General features: G+C 35.3%; 1 protein-coding gene across 16 annotated transcripts in view; it reads right to left on the bottom strand.

Moving 5' to 3' along the window:
* PCM1 (pericentriolar material 1) overlaps positions 1-19710 on the bottom strand; it is an 89760-nt gene that overhangs the window by 62387 nt on the left and 7663 nt on the right. For 8 of the 16 annotated variants that reach the window (XM_069573304.1, XM_069573305.1, XM_069573301.1 and 5 more), the window contains 10 exons: positions 16934-17051; positions 14447-14692; positions 13280-13549; positions 12176-12346; positions 11874-11990; positions 10209-10397; positions 5141-5318; positions 4882-4971; positions 2157-2257; positions 6-222 (listed from right to left, as the gene is read on the bottom strand). In XM_069573304.1, the coding sequence (XP_069429405.1) occupies positions 6-222; positions 2157-2257; positions 4882-4971; positions 5141-5318; positions 10209-10397; positions 11874-11990; positions 12176-12346; positions 13280-13549; positions 14447-14692; positions 16934-17029 (1675 nt within the window). In that variant the 5' untranslated portion in view covers positions 17030-17051. The remainder of the gene's footprint in view (positions 1-5; positions 223-2156; positions 2258-4881; positions 4972-5140; positions 5319-10208; positions 10398-11873; positions 11991-12175; positions 12347-13279; positions 13550-14446; positions 14693-16933; positions 17052-19710) is intronic. The other 8 variants (XM_069573309.1, XM_069573307.1, XM_069573308.1 and 5 more) reach the window with 2 other exon arrangements.

Genomic DNA, 19710 nt, shown 5'->3' on the forward strand with positions numbered 1-19710 from the left:
CTTACATGATGAATTGTTCAAATGCTGATCTCGAAGTGTATGAAGTTCTCCAAGAAGTTTGTCCATTTTTTGTTTCTTTTCTTGTAACACTCTCATCTTGCTAAAAAGTTGGACTTTCTCATCAGGTAAATGCTCTGAAACTGATGGATTTCTGCTCTGAGAAATCTCCCTAGTTAATGAAAGACTTTCTGCTTGTCTTCTGTTGTCTGGAACAGCTGGAGGCTTAATAAAAAAAAAAAAAAGAAAAAGAAAGGCAATTCAAGGTTGCATTTTCATTTTAAAGATTCTTCATAAAAAGAGATAAACATCTGTAGGTTGTACTGCTGGGTAAGCATATGTCTTTCCTTTTCCTCAATTACATACAGTTTTCTGATGCGCCACTATATATACCGTTATATATACTGTTTTATAGACACATATAACTACACAGTGGGGATTTATTGGATGTTATTACCTGGATCTAAATTAAGTGCTAGAAATGCCACATTTTATACAGAATAAACCTTCAAATATCTCATCCTCTCTCTTGCCATCTTTTTAGAATCACCATCATAAACTTCTTAACCTATCAGTTTTTCCTAACACTTCTTTCCTATTAAAAAAAATTAATGAAACATTTATGAAAGATAAATCCACAAAGGATTAGGGAATCATATATGAATAACCACTACTGACTTTAGTCCAATTTCAAAATTTAATATTAAGACGTTATGGGAAAAACCCCAACAAACTTTTTGGCTAACTCAATATTTTGCCACATTCGCATCAATTCTTTTAGAGAAATATTATGGATATAATATTAAAGCTAAAGCTTTATATGTATAAAACCTCAACCAATTACTCTCTCAAGAGATAACCACAATCTGGAATTTGACATCTACCATTCTCATACATGTTTTTATTTTGCAATACCTATGTATGTATCCATAAAAAATATACACTCATTACACATTTTAAAAGATAAGCTACATGGTATCCTTCTTAAACTTTCATTTTCATTCATTAGCTTTGGTTCGTTTACTATAACTGGCTATGGGATTTTGCTCTGTGTATATATCTTAATTTATTAACCCATTTTCCTGTTCATGGACATTTAGATTGTTTCTGCTTTGCTATTAATACAATGCTGCCATGAACATTCTTGTACGTATCTCCTTTTGAATATCTGCGTTTTTCCACGGTGGGCCACTGCAGGGTCACTAAAGAAAATGTACTGCTGCTGCTGCTGCTAAGTCGCTTCAGTTGTGTCCAACTCTGTGTGACCCCACAGACAGCAGCCCACCAGGCTCCCCCGGTCCCTAGGATTCTCTAGGCAAGAACACTGGAATGGGTTGCCATGTCCTTCTCCAATGCATGAAAGTGAAAAGTGAAAGTGAAGTCGCTCAGTCGTGTCCGACTCTTAGCGACCCCATGGACTGCAGCCTACCAGGCTCCTCCATCCATGGGATTTTCCAGGCCGGAGTACTAGAGTGGGTTGCCATTGCCTTCTCTGAAAGAAAATGTACTAGATACTACTAAATAACTCTCCAAAGTAGTTGAAACTCTCCAAAGTAGTTGGGTCATTTTAACTCGGTCAGCAGACAGGAGATAATGCATTGTCAACCATACTCATTTCCAGTGGAGAGAGATTAATTCACCCTTTATTATTCGAAGTCCACAGATTGAAGTTTTTCATTTATATCATTATTTACAAAGGTCATCAAACTTATTAACTCTGAAATTAAACTTTAGGACTTTCTTGTTAGTAAAACACTGCAAAAACACAGACTCACAATAACCTAACAGTTGTGACTATACAATCTTTAAGGTGAAATAAAAATGTGTCATCTAGAAGCATACGAAGGGGAAGTTTTACTCATCACTACGTTTAAAGCAGGTATTTCCTCTAATTTAGTGTTTCCCAAAGTACAGTCCCAAGATGTCCAGCAGTGGAACTGCATGGCAGGATGCCCATCTCAAATGTGCGAATCAAAACAATTTTGGAAGTGGAGGTTCCCACTGATAAGAAATCTACAATTTCTAACAATCATGCTGTGTGACATCATTATGCTTGGTTAAAGTCTAAGAAGCACTGCTTTCATTAATGATTTTAAATCCAGTACACCAAAATAATGAAGTGCTGCCATAAGAATCACGGCATACAGAATCACAGATACCTGAGAATCACGAAGCTGATTATGAAAATGCTGAATTAGATCATTCAATTCTTCGTTTAGTTCAGAGGTGATACTGACTCCAGATAGGCTACCTGTAGTTTCTGTTACAATTAGAAAGAAAGTTAACAACCATTCATTAAAGCAAATAAATAAAAACAACACTTTTACTTCTGAGAAGCTAAAAATAAATTGGAAGGGGCATGCTCAGTCACTCAGTCATGTCTGACTCTTTGTGACTCCATGGACTGTACCATGCCAGGCTCCTCTGTTCATGGGATTTCTCAAGCAAGAATACTAGAGTGGGCTGACACTTCCTTCTCCAACAGCTTCCTGACCCAGGGATCAAATCCACGTCTCCTGCATTGCAGGTAGATTCCTCACCATCTAAGCAACCAGGGAAGCCTAAATTGAAGGGTAGGGGTGCGGATTTTAAAAAGTCACTTAATGTAAGTTGAAACTAGTTAACTCTAAGATTTATCTGAAAACCAATCATTTTATGTTTCCATCTAAACTAAAATAAAGGAAAACTCATAAAACTCTAGTATTGTGGTTCAACTTCTTCTGTCCCAACACTCAAGAGGGAAACTGCTACATCTCAATTAAGCAAAGGACTCAACACAGTTCCAATGAGGTGGATGAACCTAGAGCCTATTATACGGAGTGAAGTAAGTCAGAAAGAGAAAAACAAATATCATATATTAACACATATACATGGAATCTAGAAAGATGGTACTGATGAACCTATTTGCAGGGCAACAGTGGAGATGCAGACACAGAGAACAGACCTATGCACAAGGGCGGGAGGGGAGGGGAAGGAAGGAGCGGGTGAGATGAACGCAGCAAGTACCATGGAAGCGCATACACCACCATATGTCAGCCAGCCGGCCAACAGAAATGTGTCGTCTGCCTCGGGAACTCCAGCTGGGGCTCTGTAACAAGCTAGAGGGGTAGGAAAAGGTGGGAGGTGGGAGGGAGGTTCTCAAAGCAGGGGACATACGTACACCTAAAGCTAATTCATGTTGATGTATGGCAGAAATCAAACCAATGCTGTAAAGCATTTATCCTTGAATTAAAAATAAAGTTTTTTTAAAAGGGGAAAAATAATAGGGACTCAACATAGTCGAGGTGGAAGCAGATCTACCAAATTGGGCTGGAAAAGTGGCAGGGAAAGTGGTGAGTGTGAAAAAGCCCAGCTGATTCTCACCAGCCTCAATCCCCACCTCACCCAACAAAACCAACGCTCTATACAGGGGTCAGCAAACTTTTCTTAAAGATTCAGATAGTAAATATGTTAGGCTTTGTGGAAATACATTACTTGTCTCAACTACCCAATTCTGCCTTTGCAGGGCAAAAGCAACTATATATAATACATAAACAGATGATCATGGCTATGTTCCATGAAACTTTATTTCAGGCCAGTTCCACAACAGAACAGGTAACTTACTGAAGCACTTGCTTGTGATACAAGCTATACTAAAAGACCACAGTTTTATCTTCATCAGGCTGTATTCCCAAGGCAGTATTCTGATGACAATTTTGATAACAGTTACTGCTCTACTACTCACTCAACCATGCTTATCTTTCCAGCTCTAAGAGACACTATAAACTATTTCTGTTTTGAAAGAAAATATTAGCTTTTTCAATGAGAAATTAGAATTTCAGGGCAGGATAATATCCCACATATTTAGTCCAAACTATTTGAAAAAAATAAATTAAACTCTAGGATAACACACAAGTTAGTTAACTGATGAAAGGGAAACTCCTTCCCATGAAAATCATGTTGCCTCTCTTACAGACCAGAAGATTAAATACTCTAAGTTTGTTTTTTCATTAGTATTCTCCTACAAAATCTTGGAAGTGCAAGAGGAAATTGTCTTCAATCATTAACCTAAAATTCTTTTTGAACTAAAATAAATTCAAATTTAAATTCCTCTCCATTCTCCTCTTGGTCCCAGATTCATAATAGCACAATAAAAAAAAGAACTACCTGCTTACTACAAGGGAAAAGTAGGGATGAAGATTTGCATAATTATAATTATATACTATACCATATATATACACAACTATATATATACGGTATATGCTATATGTAATTACTACAAAAAAGTAAGTTAACTTACAAGTCATAAAAATTTCCTATGAAAATGGAAAATTAAATTACAAATAACAGTGATCAGAAGGTTGAGCCAATGGGCTCAGTGTAAATAGTATGATAAACTGAACAACAGGGTAACCACAGTAAGAACCTAAAATGGAGAGCCTACAGGAGATAAATTATTATTAGATTGGGATGACACACTACTACAAATTAGACCCTAGTTTTACTGAGTTCTAAAAGGTAACAATTTGTTCTGGACTTACTGAGAAATTAAACACTTAGGTTTGAAGGTAATGAGAAGAATTGTAAGGTTAGATTCAATACCAAAGAACTCAATACTATTTCCATCTAAGTGATACACAGCTCTGAGGGAAGAAATGAAAGAACATTTCTGAGTCTCAGGGAGACTGGATAGGATATAAATTTAGTTCAAAGAAACTAGTGCATACAACTGGGTACCTTACTGATACAATAGTGAAGCTGCCTCACTTAGAAGTTTTAACCCTTCCTTGGCAGGCAAGCAAAGTATAGCAATCCTAGCTGAATAAGTACAAAAGGCAAAAATAAAAGCAACAAGAGCCCTATCAATCTGAGGTACAAAAACAGGATGACAGCCTGTCCCTTTACCTCTTACGGGTACTCTCTGATGCAAAGGTGAACGAGCCGGCTGTCTACCTGGTACAGTACGATGACCAGGAGTTGTCTCCGCAACCTTTTCTGCATAACCAGAGAAAAGCACAGGACAGAGTAAGCCTTACATGTAGGTTTTTAAACTAGGCAACAATCCTAAATCTGATTAAATAACCTCCAGCATCCACCTTGTAATCGTATCATTGCTTACTGGGCGTTACTTATAAGAACAATATCCTAAGACAGTATAGCATACCGGAATCATCCATCACAGCTATAGCTTGCTCGGCTTTATGCTGCAGGGCAAGGAGAGCAGCTTGTCGTCCCTGCAGAGCTCTCAGCTGCTCCTGCTGCTGTAACATCCTTTTTAATAAATCATGTTGTTTCTTCAAATTTTCTATCTCTTCCATAGGCTCCTGCTGAGGATCTCTGGCCTGAAAAATAAGACCAATAACACTTTTATCTATTAAAATCTATGCTCATGTGTCAACTATCAATGGTAAAATACAAACATAAATAATAAATTTGTATTATACAACCCTAGATACAGACTTGAAGGGAAAGAAAAAGAAAATGATGACACAGAGACAGCCTGTCATGTTAAGTATTAGGTAATTAAGTAATTTCAAGGTAAAAGACCATAAGCACAGACTTAGCATGAAGAATTAACAAAAGGAAAATAAAGGAAGAGGCTTACAAAAACAAAGATAAAAGGGTCAAGAAGGCAAAAGGAGCTACACACAGAAACACAGACACATGCACACGTGCACGTACACACACACAGGAATGAGAGATACAGGTCTTATAGAAAAGGAGAAGCATATTATAGCAGGCTAATGCCCCAAAAGTAGCCCTGAAAAAGCCCAGACCATAAAAAGAAGCCCAGACCAAAAAAATGTTCTGCCTCATTCCTAGAAGGGATATTTAAACCCAACAAAACCAACAGATGAAAATCTTTTTAATTTTTATTTGATTTTTAAAACGCATTTTATTTGATTATCTGATGTAAAAGGCTTTAATTTACTTGTATCACTTTATACAAGCAAACAATAAAGAAAAATGATTTTTTCTTTTAAAAGATGCTCCTTTAGATAAGTCTAAGAACACAACTTACTCTGAAATTCCCCCTAAAGATAGCATTTTGCCTAAAAGAGGAACAGACTGAATAGGTGTCAATTATAAAGAACTATAAAGTTTTAAATATTAATCTTCAACCTATTCAAATGTAACTCAACCAGAAACATTATGGTCAAGTAATCAAAGAGACAAATTTAAATGCAACTTGGAAACAATAAAATTTGAAGTCAAATTATACACGAAATTATACCATAATGGTATTTTGCATCACTGATTTGCCTTTTAAAATTTTTATATCTTAAAAGTCTAATGATTTTACCTAATATTTACATAAAGTATTTCTATCAGCTTAGAAATAGTCAATTTTAAATTTGCATTGCTATCAAATTTTTGTTGGGGTTATTTATAGACTTTAAATGAATGACCTCCCTTGGCCCTGACTGAAGTTAACAAGGAAAATAAAGAAGTTCAATGATTTCTTTTGAAAATAAAAATGCACTGATCTGTATTCCCTATGTACATGTAATTCCAGGAGAAATTAAGGAGAAGACAAATGGCTCTAGAAAAGTTTCCTTCTGGGTGACATTCCTTACCAATACTTTGCAAAAACTTCTTCTCTTTACCTCCCCAAGCAGAACTCATCAGTAATGTGAGTAAGAATGAGTAACCGTGTAACTTGGCAAGCAATAAAAGTAAGTACATGGCTCAGAATTAAGAACTCAAAGAAATGAAGATCAAATAATATGTAGAAGATTGCAGTCAGAATTTTTGATGAACGTATCAGAGAAGCCAGGTCAGTGCTCTATCTATCATGAACATGGAAGAGATAAAACACATCTTGGTTAAGCTACTATTTCCTGGAGAAATTCCCAATAAACTGAACCCATTTTCAAATCAACAACAATTTACTCAGTTCTCTCCCATCCAACACAAGTGGAATTACTCTGTTAACATTACACTCATTCCTATAAAAAGTCATCTTCTTAGTTCTGGCTCAATTTAAGATTGTTTACATCTCATAAAATAACTTGAAAGGTGAGAGAAAACTATGAATCTGCTATAGCGAGTCATCTCAGATTTGATCCAAATTAATTTCATCAAAAAGTGAAAGCTGCTCAGTCATGTCCGACTCTTTGCAACACCAAGGTCTATACAGTCCATGGAATTCTCCAGGCCAGAATACTGGAGTGGGTAGCCTTTGCCTTCTCCAGGGGATCTTCCCAACCCAGGGATCAAACCCAGGTCTCAAACCCAGGTCTCCTGCATTGCGTGCAGATTCTTTACCAGCTGAGCCACAAGGGAAGCAATTTCATCAAAGTCACTGATAAAATATAAACCAGATCCAATTAGGTACAGATTTCAATTGGAAAGATTCAGAGAACTATCTCCAGATTGACATCAATCAAATACTCCAATAAAGCATCAACGGTAAATAACTAAGAAAAGAAACATTACACATATTAAAACAAAAATTCACCTAGGGAAAAAACCATCAAGAATGCGCTGCTGCTGCTGCTGCTACTGCTAAGTCGCTTCAGTCATGTCCGACTCTGTGAGACCGCATAAACGGCAGCCCACCAGGCTCCACCATCCCTGGGATTCTCCAGGCAAGAACACTGGAGTGGGCTGCCATTTCCTTCTCCAATGCATGAAAGTGAAAAGTGAAAAGTGAAAGTGAAGTCGCTCAGTCGTGTCCGACTCTTAACGACCCCATGGACTGCAGCCCACCAGGCTCCTCCGTCCATGGGATTTTCCAGGCAAGAGTACTAGAGTGGGGTGACACTGCCTTCTCCACCAAGAATGCAGTATCTCCAACCAACTCATAATTTCCTCATCTCTCAAAATTAGATTAAAGAATTTACTAAACAATTTAATATCATGGTTTCTTACGCAAATTACATCCTTAGATTATGTCTTATTTACTTAGAACTATCTCTGAAGAAGCATAATCTGGCTTGGGAGACAAATCTAGCCCACATGAAATAATCAGAAATGATAAAAAATAATATTAATGGCAAAAAATGGGTAGATAGCATTTTGAAAAGCTTATGAATTCTCTAAGAAGTAAGATTTAAGTATGGGGGGAGGATGTGTGGGAAAACAATGAAAGCATTCTGGGAAGGCTTTTTTAAGAAATTATGCAATGATATCATGTCTATAAATTATTTCAAGAAATAGACTCTGCCCTTATAGGCAACTCAAGAATATCAATTATTTCCTATTAAGCCGCAACTCACAAGGTTGCTTTAAGCTTGGAACCTTGGTTAAGATGCCAACTTTTTTCCCTAATCTTGTAACAGAATACTACATTTTCAAACATGTTAAGGAGGGAATGAAGGTAGGTGGGGAGGACAAGAGGTTCTGTATAGCAGAGAAAGGATAAAGACAGTCAGTGGGAATTAGGGGTTTTTTTTAAGAAACTGAAATCACTTTATGAACAGAGTACTGACAGAACTATCCTAGGAAGGCCCTAAGAATCAAAAGATTCAAAAGAAGCAAATTAAACTCCAAAACAGAAGTTCAAGAGAAAATCATATTCATTTATAAGGTCATTATTCAAAGAAACCTAAAAACAGAACAATAGCTTTTAAAAGCAAACATAATGCCTTACGGAAAAAAGCTAGCAGATACTATGCTACCGTAATTGTCAACTCAAGTTCTGCTTGTTGCTATTCAAAGACTTCAGAAGAAAGGAACATTAAGTTCTAAAGGATATCTATTTTCCCCCACTCACCTTTTCTTCTCCAGGGCTAGTAGTTTTAAAAATAATCAGCTACTTTACTCTTCTGTTGAATTGGGACACCTTTTACTTAACATTTTATAGTAAGATCACTATGTTGTTGCTGTTTAGTGGCTACGTCGCGTCCAACTGTTTTGCGACTCCTTGGACTGTAGCCTGCCAGGCTCCTCTGTCTATGGGATTCTCCAGGCAAGAATACTGGAGTGGGTTACCATTTCCTTCTCCAGAGGATCTTCCCGATACAGGGATCAAACCTCTGTTGCCTGCACTGGCAGGCACATTCTTTACGAGCTACCAGGGAAGCTCAGCTGGTTTGAAACCATATCTTAAAAACCTTGTGGGAGCTGGGGTGGGACACCAAAATAACTAGAGGTTAAGTTCAGCCATTTTAATTTTTTTTGGTCACTTTTGCTGCTAAGTCACTTTAGTCGTGTTCGACTCTGTGCGACCCCATAGAAGGCAGCCAACCAGGCTCCTCTGTTCCTGGGATTCTCCAGGCAAGAAAACTGGAATGGGTTGCCATTTCCTTCTCCAATGCATGAAAGTGAAAAGTCAAAGTGAAGTCACTGAGTCGTGTCCAACTCTCAGCGACCCCAGGGACTGCAGCCTACCAGGCTCCTCCGTCTATGGGATTTTCCAGGCAAGAGTACTGGAGTGGGTTGCCATTGCTTTCTCTAAAGATAAAGACTAATCCTAGGCAATAAGCTAGTAATAAAACATATAAAATTGGTCTTATTTATAATCAATTATTAAAATAGTACTGTACTCTTGTCAAATGGATAGGAGCACTTTCACAAATGCTATTTTTTAATCAAACTGTTTTAAGTGGAGCTACACAAATAGTTGTCTTTAAACCCTTCCTGAATGTCTTGATGCAAGTCATGGAAAATTTCTAAAGAAAGAACATTTAGAGCAAACACTGGAGAAAAAAAAGGAGCAAAAACATTAGGAAACAAGTCAACTGACTAATAAAATATTTTTCTAAAATAAAAGGAAGGGAAGGGATTTCCATGGGAAGGAAAAATATAAACCAAAAACACTATAAAAATATTTCATTCTTAAAAAAAGGAAAGCTAACAGCTTGCTCCATTTTTTCTCTTTAATAAGTGACTAAGGAATTAAGACAAGGTTTAAAAGGACCATTTTAATCCACCGACACAAATATCAGAAACAAAAGGCAACTAATGATCAGGGTTTAAGAATGTGTTATATTTTGAGCTCTCAATAGCAAAAAAAAAAAAGGAAAATGGATTAAATTTCAAGTCTTTTGTTAATGCAAATTAAAAACAGCTGCCACACATAGTCCATGAAGAAAAGAATAAGAAAGCAGAAAAGAAGAAAAACACTAAAGGATTTTTACTAATGCAAATTACTGTACAACTAACCATGTTAATAACATACAAATTTAAAAGTTACAGCAATAACAGAAAAGCAAATAAGGAAGAGGAAATATGAACAAAAGAGGTGCTCATTTAGAGGGTTCCCAAGTTAATATTGTAAAGTATACCTTTGAGGGAAATCCACGTTTCCGGCTACATTTCCTATTAGGCCTCAGCTCCCTGCCATGCTGAGGAGGTCTGCCACCTTTCCCCTTTGGACTTGTAGTAACGTCAGTGTCTGAAACCTGTTCTTGTGAAGCTGAATTCCCTAGCTTGTCCTCAATGCACGGCCGAATTCTCAGACTAAAAGATGCCTCCTTTATTAAATAGTGTAGCATATTAATTTCTTAATACAAACTCCTATTTAACATACAAGCCAGCCTTGTAAATAAATATAAAAATTTACCAATCCATGATTTAGAAAATTAATCCACCCTCTCCCCAAGTGGCAATAAAATTTTAGACTTTTAAATTCCCATAGACTAGACTATTGGCTTATTCTAAATAAGTATCATATCTTAGGCAATCTCCAAGCTATACAACAATCACTGAAGCATATTTTAACATTTATTATATGTTACTGATTTCCAAAATGTCCTGATTTTATGCTATGAAAGAAAATCTCATCGTGGTGAACACTATATACACTAGATATACAGATAAATTATTATAATCAATTATACCATTTCCCACCCCTCTCAAACACAATTCCTTTACACACATGCCCCCACCCTTCCATTTCTGCTGGAATGAAATGTGAGAAAGAAATTATTCCCCACACCACTGTAAACAGAAAAACAATTTCCCCACAGTAGACTGCATTTTTCAACAACCGTTTGGATCAAGCCCTCTGAGCACCTCCTGGTGAAAATAATGGAGGAAAAAAAATTCAAGTTTCCTCTTCGAATCAGGAAGGGCAGGATGAGAAAGGAGGCAGATAAGAAACTATGCAGGGCGATGCTGAAAGGAAACAAACCCTCAGATTAATGCTGACTAGAAATTGGAAACATACCTCAGAAATCAACAATACACATGGTCTGTCCTTCCACAAGAAAGGCATTACTGACAACAGGGTTTCAAATTTACTAATGCATGGTTATAGGAGCAGTTGCTAAAATTAAAATGTTTACAAGTATACTAGTTTCATACTAACTTTAACGAAGTGTGTTTTACAAATCTTGCCTCAAAATTCTGAAAATTTCTGATTTTCCCAAAAGACAGTACTTTGATACATCTCATTTTGCAGAGTTAAAATTTATATACTTTTCTCACTAAATAAATCCCAAAGTAAATGCTAACCTGTCCCATTTTCAGCTCAGTTTATCAGCCATCTGCTTTGGCTTCAGTTCTAGGCTAGCCTTACAAATGAAAATCCTAACAGCCTTCAAATGGGTCCTCAATGGCAGAGAAACTTGGGAGGCTTTTCCAAAAGACAATATGCCAAGCAATGACACTGTCCTCATAACTAGTACATCTACAAAGAATTTTAACTCTCCCAATGCCTCTTAAAATGAGCAAAGCTGTGCTTAATAATACAAATGAGGAAACCCAGGTTTTTGCAAGCTGAAGACCAGAAATTATTAATCAACCATTAAAACTACTTTTCATATTAATAAATAAAACTTTTAAATTTCCGTGTTCAAAAAGAATATATACAGCATTAACAATCTGAGGGTTTCTTCCCTGAGATAAAATTTTTCATTAAGGAATGCCTACAAAAGTATTATTGTGAAAAATAAGGGGAAAGTTTTTATCTTCATTTCCAGCACTTTAATTACTAAAAAGCCGCTTACCGTGGCATCTGAAGCCTCAGACCGCACATCTATGTTTAGCGATGTGCTCTCAGCTACAGAACCAGATCCCACAGCTGAATCTATAGTCCGAACATCCTCCTCCTCATTTTCTCTAGCCTGAAATATTTTAGTGGTATAAATCATACAACTATTAAAAAGGGCAATAAAATGTTACAAGGGATGGCACGATTTTTAAATATATTAACTCCTCTGGGGTGGCAATCAGAATGTCATCACCATAGGTACACACTGATGTACTACAAAAATCACTCAGTATGTTATGTAAAAGGTTCAAAACTTACAAGAATTTTCTGGAGAAATTTCATATATGACTTTTCTTGTTCTTTAAGGTGATCTATTAGATGAGTGAGGCGCTCAACATTAGCAGATCTTTCATTTTTCTCCACAAGGTCTTCCCTCATGGAACTAGCTTTAGTAATATACTCACGAATCTGAACAAGCCTGCTTACAATCTGCAGGGGAAATATTAGGGGCGTGGGGGGAGGACATGAAAATAAATAGGATGTGAAAATGAGCATAATTTATTGAACAGCAACAACTTTATAGATTTTAATTTCAAATAACCAAAGATACTTCTAGGTTTATCGCATGAATTCATACATGCAAAAGATCTGAACCAAATTTACAATTGAATCAAAACTTAATAGGCAATACTAAAAACTCCAATTTCCATTAATTTCAAAATTAGTTTTAATTTACATTACTTGAACACTTAACTTTATAAAACAGCATATTAAACTATTATTTATATAAATTCTAGTGTTTATATATTTCTTTATAAATTTTAAAAGTTAAAATACTTTAAAAACAGAATTATCTTTTCAAATGAATTATATAACCATTTAAAGAAACTTCTACAACAATCTATTCATCACATTACTCCTACTTCTCTTTACTAAAAATTAACAATACAGCATTTCACAGGTGAACAGAAAGTCTTAATTTACCTGACTATGCCACTTCTACAATCATTTTTGTAAAAATAAATTTATACAGTTTTGAATAAACCTGACAGGATTAATGAGCAAAAAGTTAAGGAAGTACTCTGAGTGCAAGGTAAGTCACTTCAGTTGTGTCCAAGTCTTTGCGACCCTATGGACTGTAGCCCGCCAGGATCCTCTTGTCCAGGGTATTCTACAGGCAAGAACACTGGAGTGGGTTGCCATGCCCTCTTCTAGGCCATCTATCCGACCCAGGGATCAAACCCTTGTCTTTTATGACTCCTGCACTGGCACGTGGATTCTTCACCACTAGTGCCACATGGGAAACCTGGGAAGTACTTTAATTCTACCTAACTGAAATTTCTATGTGTATAAGTATTTTTTAAAATCTTCATGCTTCTACTTTGAGGTTTATGAAAGCAAAGAGTAAAAAAAATATATCACCTGGCTGCTCTCCATTGCAGGCTCTCCTCTTCCATCTTCTTCAGAGACTTGACAGTTTTGCAAAAGGTCATTACTTAAAGCAGAAGCAAACAGCTCTTTACACTGTGCTGATCCAATCATTTCTCTCTTTTGAGGACTTATAGTGGCATCTTTGCTCTTGTTAGTATTAATCTGCATAGGCAAAAAGTTGAAGGGCTTTCGGTTCTCACTAAGCTGACGTTTGTTGTTAGCAGCTGTTGCTCTACCTTGAGAATCACTTCCAATGCTTCTCTATATATGAAAGAAAAACCAAATCCCACAAACATTAATCTTTCAAAATTAAAAAAAAAATCCAATGTTCTTAGTCAGCTTCATCATCAGATATTGATTCAGGAGGTATATATAAAAGATCTGTCGTAAGATTCAGAGCAGCTTCAGACCCACAAAACTATTATGAACCATATTTATAACTCAGATTGCTAGTCATACTTGATCACAGAATATAACATAGGCTTTGGACCTAATGAATCAATGTTAATTAACACAAACATTAACGTAAAGATGTGTCAACGTGAAGCACTGTCTGATAAATTATTCAACTTAGTGCCCGGCATATAGTAACTGTTCAATAATTGATACAAAGGTGACTAAATGATATATGATCATCACTGTCATCATACCAGACTAGAATCTATCTTTATGCATATTTAGAGAAACTTTATCAAATACAGATCAGACAATAAAATGTGAAAAGTTCATTTTCATTTCTACTTGCTTTTAGTTCTAAACTTGACTTCGGTGATTATAAATACAAATAACAGTTTTACTCTAAACTTGAGATAACAGCACATTCCACACTTAGCCAATGATAAATATTTTAAACTGGATCTTCTCTTTTGCTTAATAGCTATCTTACCCAGTTAGTAGCATGCAAATTTTAGTTTCAAAATGATATCATTTAAGTCAGCCAAACACTGTAATAATAAAGTTCTGTAAAACCTGTCCTCAGCAAGTTTAGAAATAAGGACTTTGTTGCCTTCCAAAGAACACAGCACTGATTAACATTCTTTCCATATGCACAGAAACTAAGAAAAAGAAATAAACAGTTCAATTTCATTAAGACAAATGATTTATCTATGGAAAATACTTTCCATAGTCATAACTTGATTTGTAAAGTAACTTACAAACCTGATCTAAATCACTGAAGTTTATGCGCTGTTTGAGTTTTTCTAGTTCTGCCTGCTCGGGAACAGACATCTGAGTCATGTATCTACTATGTGGAAACGTCAGTGAAGTCTTTGTTCTTCGTCTTCCAACTCCCGGCGATGACTCCGGAGAAATATCATTAGTTACCCTTTTATCACTTTCTACACCAAATTTTCTCTTATTTTTTTCTGATGACCTATTTGCCTTCTTCTGCTGGCTGCCCCAATCCTTTAAAAAAGTAAAGGCAAGTGTTAATATGGCCTCTATCAAATCAGGAAAATATTTTGGTATGCTGTAAAATTTGGGGTCTTAAAGTTAGAAATGACAAAACATTTTTCACATAAATACACAGTCTTAGAGGCAATTACTTACCTGCATTAGCCCATTTTCCCTCTATTACACGTAGCCTAAATTTTAAACTGTGCTGAAATTATTGTAATTATTCAGAAAATAACTATTTCCCTATCACAAATTATTAATAAATACCCAACCTCTAACCCTAGCATCAGTCTAAATATTTTCAAAGCATTTTTAAAAATGGTTCCTTATTATTTATAAACTGATTAGTGTAATAAAATTATAGTTATCTTCACTGGTCTCCTTTAAAGTCAACATGTATAGATAGACAGATCAGGAATCAACCTGCGTTCTAAAGCAATTACTGTTATATGAAGAAATGCTCCACTGTGTGACTCTAGGCAATTTATTTCACCTTCATAAATCTGCTTCCTAATCTCTAAAATAGCGTCACCTTTAAAACACAATTTAAAATAACATATATAAAACATCCAGCACATTGCCTAGCATGTAGTAAGCAACCGATGTTAACTATTATTATTTTCTATAGGGAACAACAATGTACTACATGATAAGGTCTGATATGAAATGATAAAAAAGAATATGGCAGAAAGAGAAGAAAAACTAAAGAGCCTCTTGATGAAAGTGAAAGAGGAGAGTGAAAAAGTTGGTTTAAAGCTCAACATTCAGAAAACTAAGATCATGGCATCTGGTCCCATCCTTCATGACAAATAGTTGGGGAAACAGTGCAAATGGTGACAAACTTTATTTTGGGGGGCTCCAAAACCATTGCAGATGGTGACTGCCAACCCTGAAATTGAAAGATGCTTGCTCCTTGGAAGAAAAGTTATGACCAACCTAGATAGCATATTCAAAAGCGGAGACATTACTTTGCCAACAAAGGTCTGTCTAGTCAAGGCTATGGTTTTTCCAGTGGTCATGTATGGATGTGAGAGTTGGACTATAAAGAAAGCTAAGCACCAAAGAATTGATGCTTTTGAACTGTGGTGTTGGAGAAGACTCTTGAGAGTCCCTTGGACTGCAAGGAGATCCAACCAGTCCATTCTAAAGGAGATCAGCCCTGGGTATTCTTTCGAAGGAACGATGCTAAAGCTGAAACTCCAATACTTTGGCCACCTGATGCGAAGAACTGACTCATTTGAAAAGACCCTGATGCTGGGAAAGATTGAGGGTAGGAGGAGAAGGGGACGACAGAGGATGAGATGGTTGGATGGCATCACTGACTCAATGGACATGAGTTTGAGTAAACTCCGGGAGTTGGTGATGGACAGGGAGGCCCGGCGTGCTGCAGCCCATCGGGTCGCAAAAAGTCTGACAAGACTGAGCGACTGAACTGAACAGAATGTTTTACCAGAAAATAAGTTTATTTACTTAGCTATACTTACATAACACATTCAAAAGTTCTATAAATTCCCACCTTATCTATATTAGAAGAATGTTTTAGTTTTACTTTACTAACACCTTTTGGGATATTTTTCTCTCTTGTAATAAAATTTCCTTCTCTATACACTGTCCCTCCAGCACAATTCACATGTGAATGTTCCTGCCAACCTTCTATTCTACTTACCCCACCCAATCTTGGCCACAGGTGACTGGAAAAGAGATGCATGTCTAATACAAGTTAGGATAATCATACTTTAAAATTTCAAATTGAAACTAACAGATAACTAGTCAGTCTATAACAGCAGCCATAACTGAAAACTGTAGAATGAAGGGGCAGCCACAGGATATCATGTGGACAAGACGATAGAGAAAACTGGTCTATGAAAATAAAGTTGGATTTAGTAGAGGCATTCAGAAGCAAAGAGTTAGTGAAGTGAAAAAGTAATTCTTGACAACTTTTGATTGCTTTTTCTAGTCCCTTCCTAAAACCTAGCTATATTCCTTTAACCTATTTTCCATAAAACATCTTTATACTCTTATAATAAATCTCCTTCCTTTTCAGTTTAAGCTAACTCAAGTTGATATGTTACCTGCAAACAAAAATGTCTTCAACTAATATACCAAATAGCCCAGGGTCATTTAATATATCGGCCAGCAAGAAAAACTGTGTCTACACAGTTTCAGTGAGGATGACTTGGCTAAGTCAGGGGAAAGTTGCATTTTAACATCAGTAGCCAACAACACACCATCAATAAGAAGATACCTTACCATATTGTTAAGTCGGTCATCAACACTCTCATTGCTCCAGTTTGGTAAATCCTGCTCATTCACACCTTCTTCAAAAGGACCTCCTCCTGTGGCCATACTGGCTTTTACAATTAATCTTCTGTAAAACAAGTGAAGACTAACTTTTTAACATATAAAAACAAACTATAATATTTAAATCATTCCATGAAGCTTAGCAATAGAAACAAGTATCAGAAAAGTTGATTTTATGAAATAAAAGAGGCACCGTCAACCACACACAAAATGATTTAGCTGCCACAGGCATAGTATGTTTAGCATGCATTAAGTAGCTGAAGTGATGGGGAGGGGAAGGAAAAAACCTTGGAATATCCACTCTTTCTGCAAGCTTGCATCCTTTAAGGTTACTTAATTTATTTGACACCAAAAAGGTAAAGAGGTAGGAAAAAGTTACTGGATGGAAATGACATCACTTATAATAGCGACAAAAAGTAAAATTATCCAGAAATAACATAATTTTGCCCTATGTAAAGACACACTGTTTTTTAAATTGAAGTATAGTTGATTTACAATGTTGTGCTTATTTCTGCTGTACAGCAAAGTGATTCAGTTAAACACATACAAGAAGCACTATTAAACTCTATAAAACAATGCAAGAGAAAATGTGAATAAGTGGAAAAACATACTATCTCCTTAATGAGAAAACTAACCATTTTTTCTGAATTTATAGACTTAATTAAATACCCACTGGGATTCTTGGAATTTGACATAACAATTCTAAAAACCATCTGGAAGAACAAACAAGTTAAAAAAAAAATTACCTGAAAAATAAAAGCAAGAGTTGCTGCAGTAGTCAAGAGAGTAGAAAATTAATCCCAAGATATTAAACCACATTAAGTATCTACATGGTTCAATAAGCACCACTCATAAAGCAAATCCTCAAATATACCCAAATCAAAAAATTTAGTGACAAAAATTAACTATAGCTAACATCAATTTTGTTCACTATATGCCAAGTGCTAATGCTAAACATTTTTACCATTTAACCTTTGCAATAATTGAGTGGTAAAAGATTATTCAATTGATGGGACAATTTGCTAACAACGTTGAAAAAAGTTTATTTAAAGCTTTAACAGACTTCCTAAACTAGGATTCATCATCTTAAACACAAAACACAGAAAAATGATTTCAGTGACTATTTTCTCAATTCTCCCAAGGATGGTACATACCCAGTACCATTCCAGACACACAGAAGAATTAATTCATAGTAAACAACAGATGCCTTAGAGCATTAGAGCTTAATTCCCCTCAGATGAAAAAGTCAGCCTTACACCATAAACCAAGATACTATCCAGTAGATTAAAAATAGATGAATAAGATTAAAGAGTCAAATAAAATAAAAGAAAAAAGAACAAACTTTAAAAATAGAGATTTTTACTAATTTGGAATGTGGAAATAAAAAGGAATATGTTCAACCAATTTTATTCACGCACAAGTGAATCCTACATATACTGAGAATAAATAGTAAATGACAAGCTGGGAAAAAATCTGAAAGAAATATGAAGTATATAATTAATATCTTTACTATATTAAAAAATGCTTGTGTGAAAGCAGTTGTTGATTATGGGGTAGGAATGTGATTTTTGCTCTTCACCTTATATATTTTCAGCAATATTTTACAACATTTCTTATACTAGAAATATATTTAAGAACTTTGCAAAATAACTGATACTCATAAAGAAGTATGTCCAGTGAACTGACTCATTAAAATGAAACATTTTACATCTACCTTTTTCTAAGATGCACTGATATAATTTGTAATATTAAAGAATAGGAGCTCAAAAAAATACATAAGCAACAGAGGTAAAAACAATACCTAACATTACAAAAAACAATTTATCTTAAAGTGGAGATTAGAAGAGAAATTACTAAAATATTTAAGTAAAAACTCTAACCAATTTTTTGGTAAAATACAGTATGTTACATTTTCTATCAGGAGAGTAATAATAAAGTAACTTTAAGATAAATTAAAAATATATTCAGAGATGTTTTATACTCATTTTTTTATTAGGATGAATTCTTCCTAAAATGAGCTTTTCCTAAGGATCTAGTGATAAGCTAATGACTTTGAACACAAGTTTCTAAAACAATTTAAAACATATTAAAATTAGTCTGGGGAAAATATATCAACTATTTCTTAAAAATCATTTTTAAAGACCATTTACTAAATAACGTCTACGAAGTTTATAGACAACTTTGTCTAGTTGTGATTGATGTGAGATGATATTGAGTATTTATATCTCAGTAATAATGATACCGAATGGTTGAGAAGGCATACTCCTACAGAAATAAAATTATCAGCATGAAGATAATGAAGTTACTGCCTGTGGATCAATTCTCACTGTATTCAGCTGCTTTCTTTATGGGAGTAGCTATCTCACCCTATAACAGGTAGAAAACAAAGGCAAGTCATTTCTTTCTTATGTCAACCTCTTTAACCTCTTCAAAGTAGCCTTTAAAACTACTGATATCTATCCTCTAAATTTTATTCTGTAAACACATTAATATAATTTATATAGTTGTTGAATATGTTATGATTATTATAAACTATTATTTGTATAGAAAGACTTTTAATACTTTTCAAAACACCAGGTGTATAAGAGAAGAGGAAATGCAAGGAACATTTTGATGGCCAAATCAATATGGCTTAGCAATTATAATGAAGTGGGAGATGAGGCAGGGAGAAAGGAGTTAACGGGTGACCCCTGGGTTTCTAGCTTGAAAACAGGGTATATGATGAT

This window comes from Ovis canadensis, chromosome 26, assembly GCF_042477335.2.
Source record: "Ovis canadensis isolate MfBH-ARS-UI-01 breed Bighorn chromosome 26, ARS-UI_OviCan_v2, whole genome shotgun sequence".
Classification (NCBI taxonomy): domain Eukaryota; kingdom Metazoa; phylum Chordata; class Mammalia; order Artiodactyla; family Bovidae; genus Ovis; species Ovis canadensis.